Below are 11,883 nucleotides of genomic sequence, written 5' to 3'. Positions count from 1 at the left end.
TTTTTGGGGATGGCTTGGACGCTGGTGTATTCAACACACTGCATTCTGTGATGCCTGTTTGAAAGGCCCAAGCCTGCCCTGGCACCCATGGTTTTGCCCCAGAGCTGAGCAGTGCAGTCCCGAGCATCATGCTGCTGTCACCCTTGGTCAAAGACCTGCTCTCAGAGTCCTGGATTTGTGTTTCTGCATCAGCACTTTAGCTGCTCCCTGTATGGTACTCATTTATTTATGCTTGATTGACAGGCCTCTCAGGACAAAAAAAAAAACTTTCCATCTGCCTATTAAAATACTTTGCAACTTGGAAGATAATGAAATAATTTGCTCTCTGTTGCGGTTTGGTTTTGTTTTTGTTTTTGTTTTTTTATTGAGGCTTGTGCCAGCACCACACAGCTCATTGATCTGCCTTCCCAAATTCACCGACACAATCTTTGGTGTTTGGGTTTTAACTGACCCCTTCAGCTGACAGGTAGTCAATCAACAGCAGAGAGAGCTGGTGATGTTGAACTCGTGATAGCTGGTTTCAGGAACTACAAAAGACTAGCTCTTCTACAAGCCTCAAGATTCTTTTGAAAGGTAGGTTTAAATGGCATGGAAATACCTCTCTGAGTTTAACACAGAAGTGTGCTTTGTTGGGGTGAGGCTTTTACTACAGAGAGATGTAAACCTCCCTAGGCTAAAACTACAGAGATAATTATGTATAACATGGGAACCCCAGCACAGCAATTGATCCAGTATGACCCCTATATAGCTAATTACAGATTGTCAAGGCGATTTCTGTTCAAGCCAGACTGATAATTAATGAGTTACCTCCACATTGAAATCCTGACCTTGGCCTGGCACTGGGAAAACAGAGACTTGTGTATCTGGCCAAAGAATCTCCTTGCTGCCCAGGGGCAGGTAGACAAGGTATTAACAGCTGAAAATGGAGAACAGCAAATGGAAGGCAAAAATGAAAGGGTAGTTTTCTTCACCTGCTCTTTCCTTCCTCTCCTGTTCTCCCTCCTCCAAAACCAATTGCTCAGGCTAAAAGAATAAATAAAATCCACAGAAGTATTATAGTCTTTTGGAGACTTTCAGTTAATTCATACCACAGAATAGAGGAAGCATCTCTACTGATAACTTTTTGGTCAAATTGCAAACTGGCAACTTATTCCTACTGTTTTGTCTTTCAACCACTCACTAATCCATGACAGAAATTTACTTTCTACCTCATGCCTACCTGGTTTCCTTAGTAACTTCTCATAAGAATATAACAAAAGCTTGGAAAAGATGAAATAAATTGTCAGCTGCTTAATCTTTATTTATACAAAATTATGTGTTGTTAAATCTACTAGACCTCTCCCAAAGCTGCCTGATGTATTTCAAAGAATATTTATTTGTTTCTTGTTCAAAAGAGGTCCAGATATTATTAAAATTAGACCCCCCCCCCCTTCCCCCCAAAATATAAGAATGTTTTTGCTTGCGCAAACAGATTTAAGGCCTGGAAGTTACCTGAACCTACATACATGCTTCATATATATCCTTTGTTTATAAGAGTCAGTACCAAAATTGCTTTTTCAGCTTTGCATAAATTTAAAATGTTTTGCAGAAAAAAAGTGGTTAAAAATCATCCCTCTATGATAACTTCAGAAAGAATTTAGATTATTTAAATACATAAAAATGGATGCTTGAATAAAGATGTCATAAGTTTATGATTTAAAAGCAACAGTGAGACCAGAGTCAGGACATAAGAGAATCAGAACATCTTTAATTGTGAAACAAAGAAGAAGAAGGAGTGCAGGCTTGCAATAATTGCATGTTTCATTGTTTGTGTTACTTCAAAACTCCCACTATGGCATGGGCTCCACTCGCCAGATAGTGGAGATGCAAAATATCTGTCTGTCCTACAAAGTTGTAATATAAATGGACAGTACTGGGACATGCAGGAGGAAAGAATAAAACAGGGGAGCTGTGCAGAGAGTTCAGGTACTTTGCAGTAAATACCTTGTAGGGGAAAGTCTGACAAGAAAGGAAGGCAGGAAGGGAGTGGCATGCTCCTAAATCTTTTGGGCACTTCAATTTTTTTCCTTTAAAGATCTGGAAATGGTTTCCCAACCTGAGTCAAGCTTCTTTTAGAAGTCTCAAGGCAATCCATCCACACGGCTTTCCAATGGCAAAGAATGCCCATGTTTGTGTTCTTCATAGCTGGCCAATCATTGGACCAGAAGCTTCAGTATAAATATGGAAGGGTGTACAGTTAAGTGCAGAAGAACGATGAGGAGATAGGTGATGTCAGTCAGTGACAACCCAGATATTGCTTATAATGAAATCTTTTATGTTTTGTTAAGATCACTGTTCTGTGTTGTAATATGTTGTTACTTCCATTGCCTTTGGGTGGGTTTTCCCACATCATGCTCTCTGCTGTAATCGGCCATGCACTTTTCACCTTGTTCATGTACCCATCACATGTCTCACATTAAAAGCTTCATAAACTCATGCCCATTGTTTTCTACCACGGACCAGTGCCAGGGGTGGCCCCACTTGCGGCTCACCTTGCTCGGGAAGCTACTGGCAGGAATCCCCTGCTGGGGATGCTGAGGTAATAAATGCCTTCTGACCATTGCTGTGTGCATTGTGCTTGTTTATCTCATCCTGCTTGAGTCTAGGTGGGCATTAATACTGGCGGAGGCCAGTCTGCTTCTCTCACCTCAACCAAAAAACAAGGAGCAAAAGGAAAAACAAGTTTTGGAAGAGGTATCTGCCTGAAGTGCCAGAATTTAAGAAAATCTGCACTTTTTTGGGTTAGGAGGAGATGGAGTGTTGAAGTTAGATTGTCATGTATCAAATTGAAATGCACTTCTGTCTTTCTGGGCTGGCCGGTGGTTTGGGAGGAGATTCTGGGTCAGAAGAACCTACCAGAGCTGCTGCTCAGGGACTGTGATGATGGTGGATGCAGTGCACCAGGCTGGCAGCAGAACAGCAGAGATGAGTTTGGGTTGGCATTATTCTCTCTACCTCTGCCTTGAAGGCGTTTTGCCCCTCGAGGGGGTCAGGTGGGGCGAGAAGGGAAAGCAGGAGCTGTATCACCTCTCCTGGCGTGTGTGCTGCATCAGGAAGGCTGATGGCAACAGAGGGACCCTGGGAGCCCACACCAGCCAGCTCCTCACAAAAAAATACTGATTGCTCATAGTTTCCTGTCCAAGCAAAGCCTTGAGGAATGGTTTTTGTCAGAATAAAAGGCACGGGAAGGTTCTGTTTCAGGTTAGCTTTCACAATACTTCTGAGCATTTACGCTGGCTTCCCAGGCGGTGCCGCAGACCATCGGGGTGGAAGCGGGCGGGAGGCGCTCCGGGGATGGAGCATCCCGGCAGGCGCACGGCGGGGATGGCGCGCACCGGGGCGAGCCCGCGACCCGGCCGCTGAGCCGAGGTTCTCGAACGGGTTTCCGTGCGCAAGGGAACGACGGGCAAAGGCAGAGATCGCGTTAGCGCGGCCGGTCGGGCCGGAACCCGCTGCCGGTGCCGCCAGAGGTAGATGGTCCGAAACCGGGTCCGCCCGAGCCTGGCGCCGAAGGCTTGCGGGGGTTCGTTCTCTGCGCGACGGCGCCGTCCGAGGAGGAGACGAGGGGCCGGGGTATCCCGCAACTTTTCCCCGCGGCCGGCGGCGCCCGGCCGCTCCTCCGGCTCCCGCTCCCGCCCCGCTGCGCGCCCGCGGAGCCGCCGACCGCCCGCTAGGGGGCGCGCGGCGGCCGCCCCTCGGAGCGCGCAGCGGGCGCGGAGCGGTGCGCGGGTCCCCGCGGGCGCGCGGCCCCCGCCCGCCGCCGCTGCCAGTGATGTCATGGGGCGGCGGCGGCGGCGGCGGCGGCGGCGGCGGCGGCGGCGGCGGGGGGGCGGGGAGGAGGCGGCACTGCAGCTGCATGTGTCTGTAGCGGCGGGGCCGGGGCGTCGTCATCTGCATTCACATGGGGGCGGCGCCGCCGGCCTCCGCCTGAAGCCCCCGCCGGGGGAGACACAAAACCCACGCGAGGCGCGGGGCGCCGCGACCCCCGCCCGCCGCCGCCATCGCCATGAATTCGGCGGAGCAGACCGTTACGTGGCTGATCGCCCTGGGCGTGCTGGAGTCGCCCAAAAAGACCATCTCCGACCCCGAGGGCTTCCTTCAGTCCTCCCTGAAGGACGGCGTGGTGCTGTGCCGCCTGCTCGACCGCCTGCTCCCGGGCACCATAGACAAAGTAAGTGCCCGGCGGCCCCCGCCCCGCCGCCCTTTGTGCGGCCGGGCCCGCCGCCCCCGGCCCCGCCCGCGCCGCCCCCCGCGCCGGAGGGGGGACCCCCGGGCCCGGGGAGGGCGGCGAGGGGAGCGGGGGGCGGAGCGGGGCCGGTTCCCGTCGCGGGGCCGGGGGAGAGCGGGGAGCGGCAGCCGGGCTGGAGGGGCTTCCCCGCTGAGGGGCCGCTGCTCCGCGAGTGTTGTACAAACGCTCCGCTCCCCAAAGCGGAGTCCTGGCTGTGCACGGGAGACGCGTTGATTTTGGGGGGGGACTGTGGACCCTTCCTTGCGTGCCACGAGCCGGCTACAAACTTATCTACGCAACTGCTGGAACAGCCGGTGCCTCACCTCGCTTGGGAGGTGATTCAGCTCATCCCTTCCAGCCTCTGAAGGACATTTTAGCGTTTGATGCTTAGTTTTCTTGAAGGCTGTTTTGGCGTTATTTGGGTCCTTTACTGTTCGGCAGCCTGTGGAAAAAAATTCATCCTTTTTTTGGAGGGGGAGCTGAAAAAAACGCGTTACAGCTCTAGTTTGCGTTGTGTTTGAAGAAAATGTACTCTGTCAGGTAACTTTTATGTGTTCCGTGTATGTACGCAATTCCTGTCGTAGCTCAGCCAGAGGGAGAGGGGTTTGGTTGTGCCTCAAAACTTGGGACAGTACAGTTGTCTCACCTGATGTTCAATAACGTAGCGCACACAGAGACCCACGTATTGGCAAAAAACTTTCCTTGTGTGCCAATCTAATGTAGTGAAGAGAAGATTGATGAAGGTCATCTGCTATGATGATGGGATGACTCCTTGCTTGAAAATAACGCCGTATTTTGCCGTATTTTTCACCTTTTGCAGTTGGCAGAGCACTCCACTCATTGAAGCCTGCTGACAGTGGGCTTCTGTTACCTTTTGTGGCTCTATTTCAAGTAGTTCTCAGACCCACAAAGTTGTAACCAGTGCCTTGAGCTCAGCAGGACACTGGTCTAGGCTGTCTCCTTTGGTTCTTCAGTTTGCCACCCAGCTGGGGTTGTTACTGTTTTGTGTTGTACTGTAGCGTGGAGGTCTTGGCTCTGGACTGGAGTCCCATTCTGCAGATTTAGTAGATCATTCCTGCCTCCCAAATTCGCAGGTACATTGGGAGGTGGTGTGGGGATATGGAAACCTCACAGGAGCCCACGGTGCTATTGGCGGGTGATGGAAGTGATGAGAGCGGGCACGGTGTGTCGGTGGCTGTGCGAGCATGGGTAACTCAGGGACCACCATGGTGGCCAGTGGGGCTAGATGGGACAGCTGAAGCCCCTGCTCGCTTTCCCCACCACCATTTCCCACTAAGCGGCTGTTCAGGCAGTAGAGCTGAAGAGGATGTTGCTGCTCCCAAGGGGCTGCAGCTCTGTGGGGGTGGTATGTGAGGTGCAAACTGTTGTCCAGTGCACTGGGCTGCGAAGTGGGGCTCCAGAGCAGCTAAATATCCTGTTCTGCCATCAGGTAAATGTCCTGTTCTGCCATCCAGTGTGACACGTGTGACATGGGGCTGGGGCTAAGTGGGGGCTCCTCCACCTAATTATCCACTGGCTCTGACAGGCTCTGCCCATGCCTCCTTGTCCCCAGGATCTTTTGCCTGGTGGCACCAAGCCCAAGGCGGATTTTGGCAGCCTTTCCCTCACTGCTGCTCCAGGCACGCTCCCTGAGCACCTCTTGGACTTTGGGTTCTGAGCTTTAGGGCAGGAAAGGTCTTTCCCCTTTGTGTAGATGTCAAGCCTAGTAAAATGGGGTCCTGCACTCAATTTGAGAAAGAGGCTCTACCAAAAAAACCAAAATAAACAAAAGAGCATAGCAGAAATAAGTGTTAAAAGAGTGTTTCCCAAGTTTATGTGCTTTTCTGTTACAGTATAGTTTGGGACAGCTCAGTTATTGAATGAAAGGCTCTCTTTTCATCTCAGAGGAGCAAACACCCCTCATGTTCAGGCGGGGGTCCCTTCACAGCACCCATATGCAGAGGAGGGTTTGCAGAGGTGCACAGCTCCCACAGGACACCAGCCTGGGTGCAAGGAGCTGTCCGTGGGACTCATCGTGGAGCTCGCGGTGCAGCAGCGCGGGGTTTGCAGCGGGTGGTGCACGGCTGGGGTGGCAGCAGGGTGGGAGGGACACTGGCACCTCGCAGCCTCCCAGCCCCCCGAGCCTGCCCCGCGTCGAGCAGGGTACGGCTGGACATCCCTGCTGACCCTGTGTGTCTCCTCTGGCTCTGACTTAGTCGTAAGTCTGGGGAGAAATAGCTCTTTACAATTTTTTTGGGGTGATTTTTGGTTTTGTGAGGGTAACTGTTCTTATTTCCATGGGCCATTCACAAAGCACTTTCTAATTCATAGATGTCTCTCAAACTCATTTTCCCATCTAACTTTGTAAATATTCTTTTTATGTAGACTCAGAATTTATACTCCATACCTATTTCATGTTCTCATCTATGTTATGTCTGAACTGTTTCCATGTTACTTTATTCTCTTTCTTTGTTTGTTAGTAAACAGTTATAAAATTGACATCCTTTACTGTGCCGTTGTATTTTTTCCAAGTCTTTTTGGCTACTACTCTTTGTTACTTTTTTTTTTTTTAATTGGCTGCATTGAAAATATGAGCCTTTTTATTCCTTATTTGCCCTGAAAGTCTCTAGTTAAAACTGGACATTTTTGAAGTTTAAAAGATACAAGGATGTCCCACAGATGTAGACTGATTCAGTTCTTAAAATCATTTAAGATCATAACTTTCTATAAATATCTGACATTAGCAGACACTTTGAAGACTTACAGAGCTCATTTTTCTGTAAATACAAAATAGTAACTAAAACCAAAGAGAACATTAAAAAAATTACAAAATATAAATATGAAGGAATGTTTATCAGCTTGGGGTGCTTTTAAAGATGCTTTCTAGAAAATGCTATACATTTATTTCTTTCTTTCAAAAACAGTTTAGAAAGAGGATTCAATATATGCAGGAATGTCATAATACATTTTTTGGTATTTTGTGCTTTTTAAAGCCTCTGAGTACCCTGAGAGTAATTAGCTGGAGATTTTTAATAAATAAAGATTGTATGACCATAAAAGGAATCAAGCACTTGAAGGTCAAAGAACAGAATTTTCATAAGTCGATAAAACAAATTAGTGGGTTTCAAGGCTGGTTAGTGTATTCTTTCTTTAGATTGCTGTGCATTTGTATACCAGCATTGCACAGAACAACCTACAGAGCTTCTTGCCAGGAAGTTTTGGCTGAATTTGTTTACATTACAATCATATTCTATCTTGAACAGGAAAGGACAGATATTAAATTGACTAGATTTCTCTAAGTCAGAATGAAAATACCTTGAAAAGTAATGTTGATACAGACTGTTCCTTATTTTGGGGCTCCCATTTAATGTCGTAATCATTCCTTTGCATTTTGAAAGAGACCATGACAGGGTAAAACAAAATAGTTGGTTAGGTTGATGGTACTGCAAAATAACCTTGTCCTGAACACAGGAAATGAACAAAAGTGAGGGCAATTATTAAAAAAAACCAGTGCAAAATCAACAAACCAACAACAGCTTCCCCCACCCTGTCCAAACCCAGCCATGTCTTAGTTTTTTTAAATCATGGAGATATGCTGAAACATGGTTAGTTGATTTGCTCCAAAAGATAGGGAATTGCTGAATTTAAGTAATTTGAATAAAAAAGCCATAATTTCAAGTTAGAGGATTTCAGCCTTGTGTGGTAAAACTGAAATTACTTTGATGGCAGGGAAGGGATCCCCGTGGAAGCATTGCAGTGCAGTTGTCTGCCGCTTAGATGCTTTTCCTCTCAGAGATCATTTTCCAAACAGATTCCTCCATCGCAGACCAGTTTGACCCACTTTCAACGTTGTAAACAGAGATCAGAATTGGAGCGGGAATTTTCCTTGTCATATGAGGCTTCGCGCTCCATTAAGTTTTGTTTGTACTTTTATTCTTGGTCAGCTGTTCGACAGAAAGCGTCGTTTTGAGGACAGCTTTGTTCTTTTTTTGGGGGGAAAATGCAGAAGACGCATCGGGGAACGTGATGCGGCAGCCATTTGACACCCCGTGGTGCCCCCCCTTCGCCAGGGGCTCCTGGAGGGCACGGCAGCAGCTGGCTCGGTGCTTTGAGCCAGGGCACGGGGAGCGTGCGGGGTGCGCGGCTGGGCTCGCACGCCTGGCCCCCCTCCGTCGAATGGAGCATCCCCAGGCGTCGCAGCGAGCGTGGGATTGAAGGAGGCGGGAGCTGCTCTGCCGCGCGTGGGAGGCTGATCCAAAACACAGCCGCTTCCTCTCGCTGCTCCCGCGGCGCTGAGGTGGGAGACGGGCGGCGCGGGGCTGGCCCCGGGAAAACAGACGCGGCTCTCTCTCCTGCTGGATGAGACTTGGTGCATGGCCGAAAGGAAACGTCATTCCCGTTCCCTGTGGAGGATTGGATACCGGCGTTGACATTAATTTGGTTATTAATTGGGGTAGCACCAGAACTGACGGCAGCAAAGATTAAGATCTTTGTACAAATACCTCATACATCATCATGAGAATCATACATGATTCTCTTTTCAATGAGAGAGGTCTTTGGCTAAACGAGGCATTCTGAATTGTAATTGAGGAATAAATTAACACTTTGTGATTCACAAGGCGAATTAATGGTTGTGTATGAGCACAAGCACCGAGGGTTTGGGCTGCCACATGTGGCAGCCATGTCACCAGCCTTGTCCCCGCGATGAGCGTGTGTGCCTAGGCTCGGGCAAAGGGAGATTTACACTCACTTATCTCTGATTTCACACGTAAATATCGGGGCTAAGTATACTTCTCTCCTGTTGTGACTCGGCATGACCTGAACATGATATTTCACGTGTTGTGAAGGAAGAAGAAAGGAAAGGTGTTTTGGACCCAGAGTTAATAACAAGGGACGACTTTTGTAGCCCAGTATATTTGCAGAGGGTGCAACGCTGGCTGGGAGCTGAATGTGGAGCCCAGACAGAACTTGAGAACATCCCACCAGCAGTGCAGACATTACTCCTAAGGTGGAAATATCCAGGTGCTATTTGGCCCTGAGCAACCAACATTTCGTTCTTCTGGCAGGATGTTCTCACCCTGAAGCCTCGGTGAGGCTGTTTCGGTCTGTGTGGCTGACGCCCAAGGCTGTTGTGCCTTTGCTCACTGAAATCTGTTGGGAAGGTATTGTGGTGGCTGTGTGCAGCAGCAGCAGAAGGTCATCACAGGACAGGAAGCAAAATCTGCATTTCAATGTGCATATGCTCCCTTCCTTCAGCAACAGTCCTCCCGGGGAGATTATTGTGCTTCTGGCAAGAATAATCCGTGCTGGACAGGTGTGCCTGCCATGGCTGTGTGCTTGGGGAACGCTGGTGTGTGCATGAGTGCTGTTGCTCCAGGGTGGAAGCACTGCAAGGACAAGCCAAGGGCCTGGGGAAAAGTTATCCCAAAAAAAGTCGTTAGAGTGCCTTTTTCCTGAATACATGCTGTTCTCATCGGGGATCCTGTGAGCTTTGTAGGACTTTTTGGTCCTGTTACGGACTTGTCATTGACCATGCTACTCCTGCTGCCTTGTGAGAGCAGGGTTGCAGGAATGCTTTGAAGGAGAATGCCCTTGCTTTTCCTATGTACTGGCTCTGGAATTCTGGCGACTGGGATATTATCCAAAGAAATATGGTCTGCCCGTGCTCATTGAGGAAGCAGAGGACTTGTATCTATATGCACTGCTTTTTTCCTTGAAAACCAGATCCTGCCAGCGCATAAAGTTCTGGACTGAGTTAAATAAGGATGTGCCAGATCCTGAGAAGAGGGGGCAATTAAGGAAACTGTTGGCAATTAAATTGTTTTTTTGTGAGAAAATGTGGGAAAATAATGCAGTTCTGCTGGTCTTACTCTCATTAATGTCTTTTCCACAGTTTTTACGTGCATTCTTTCTATGCCTGTACATAATATGGAGAACAAAAACGTTAGCCCTCAGGTGCCCTACTGCTACCCAGACTATCCTCCAAATGCTCTGTGTGTGTGTGTGTGTGTGGAGAAAAGGAAGCACTGTGGGGATGCCACCAGCACGCTCCCTCTGGTTACACTGCATGCTAGTGGCTGACAGCACCACCAACAGCTGAAAATGTTTCAGATTGTAATTCAAGCCTTAGAAAACTGGAAGTCTGGCTTTAAAATTGAAGTTTGCAGACTAGGTATGTATGTAAGTGTATTTATACATACACACACACATATATTTACATATATTATATATAGTATGCATATATATTATTAAAATCTGGCTATGAATCACTGAGGAAAATTCAATATACATCTTCCTTAAAAGAAATTTAAATTAATTGTTATCCAGTGGCTGTGATTTGAAGACCTGTTAACTTTAAAACATTTCAAGCATGACAGGACTTGCAAAAATACTGTGAGCTGGCAGCATGGAAGCAGTGTCTTGCACCTTGGCTGGCTGAGCTTTACTCCCTGATCCTCAGCCAGAGTGACACTTCTGCTCTCTCCCTCACTTTGCTGCCTAGAGCAAAGCCATTTTCTCTGCACATCTCTCAGTATGATGTGGTTGCTGCCATTACCCACCACCAGAGTCATAGAACCATAGAATGGTTTGTGTTGGAAGGGACCTTAAAGACCATCTAGTTCCAGCACCCCTGCCATGGGACACCTTCCAGCGGATCGGGTTGCTCAAAACCCCATCCAGCCTGGCCTTGATCACTTCCAGGGATGAGGCACCCATGACTTACCTGGGCAACCTGTTTCAATGCCCCAGCACTGTCATTGTGGTAGGGAGTTGAGCAGGGGTTAGGCCAGCTTCATCTGCAAGAAGTTTCCTTCGTGCCACTCCTCATCAGGGATCGCTGACACCCCGTGGGCAGAGGCCCCTGTCCCTTCTTGGCCAATGAAACACTGCTTGGGTCTAAGTGCATTTAATACCGGTCTCCATTTTCCTGCTCTGCAGTGAGTGCTATTGGATGATGTTGGCAGCTTGCCCAGAAGAGAATCCATCCCTTCTGTGGGGCTTTGGTAGTCCTATGGAATATTTTCATGGGGTAGGGGGAGGGGGAAAGCAGTAAAAATCATATACCCCCCACTGGTGCAGCTGTGCTGTCAGAGAAGTGGTTTTGTTGGCTTTGTTAATGTCACTGGGGGAAGTGGTACTGTTAGACTGGCAGAGGAATTCCCTCTCTGGCATATGTTCCATCCACACTGAGGAGCGATGCCAGCATATCTAGCAGCAGAGCTCTCCCAGTGTAAACAAACCCTGAGTGATTGGACTCCTGAAGCCTGAGCTTGCGCTGCATCAAAACAGCGACGCTCCACAGGAAACACTGCAGGGTTTACGTGACAAGGGGTGCAAAATCCTTCCCCATCAGCCTTCCTTCACAGGGGAATCTCTTTGGTTCAGTTCCTGCCAAGCCCACACCTGGAGCTGCATTTCATCAGGCTTTTTTCACGTGCTGACTTCAGGGAAACACATCTTCCTGTGGATGCTTAATGCTGGCACCCCTGGAGCTCTGCAGCCTGAGGCTGATGATGCTGCTTGGGATTGGGGTCAGTTGCGTGCTAGCTGATTTCCTCTTTTTCTTTGAAATAGCAAGGAAATAAGCAAAACCACAGGAATTAGGAATATTAGTT

At 48.6% G+C, this 11,883-nt stretch overlaps 1 protein-coding gene across 6 annotated transcripts in view; it reads left to right on the top strand.

Moving 5' to 3' along the window:
• Window positions 1-3,848: 3,848 nt before the first annotated feature.
• The window catches only part of ARHGEF7 (Rho guanine nucleotide exchange factor 7), a 115,845-nt gene continuing 107,810 nt past the window's right edge, over window positions 3,849-11,883 (top strand). For 2 of the 6 annotated variants that reach the window (XM_038128154.1, XM_038127891.1), the window contains exon 1: window positions 3,849-4,210. In XM_038128154.1, the coding sequence (XP_037984082.1) occupies window positions 4,046-4,210 (165 nt within the window). In that variant the 5' untranslated portion in view covers window positions 3,849-4,045. The remainder of the gene's footprint in view (window positions 4,211-11,883) is intronic. The other 4 variants (XM_038128564.1, XM_038128070.1, XM_038128230.1 and 1 more) reach the window with 2 other exon arrangements.

This window comes from Motacilla alba, chromosome 1 (genome assembly GCF_015832195.1).
Source record: "Motacilla alba alba isolate MOTALB_02 chromosome 1, Motacilla_alba_V1.0_pri, whole genome shotgun sequence".
Classification (NCBI taxonomy): Eukaryota; Metazoa; Chordata; class Aves; order Passeriformes; family Motacillidae; genus Motacilla; species Motacilla alba.
Note: the sequence above shows the minus strand (reverse complement) of the source record. Positions and strands in the feature narration are given on the sequence as shown.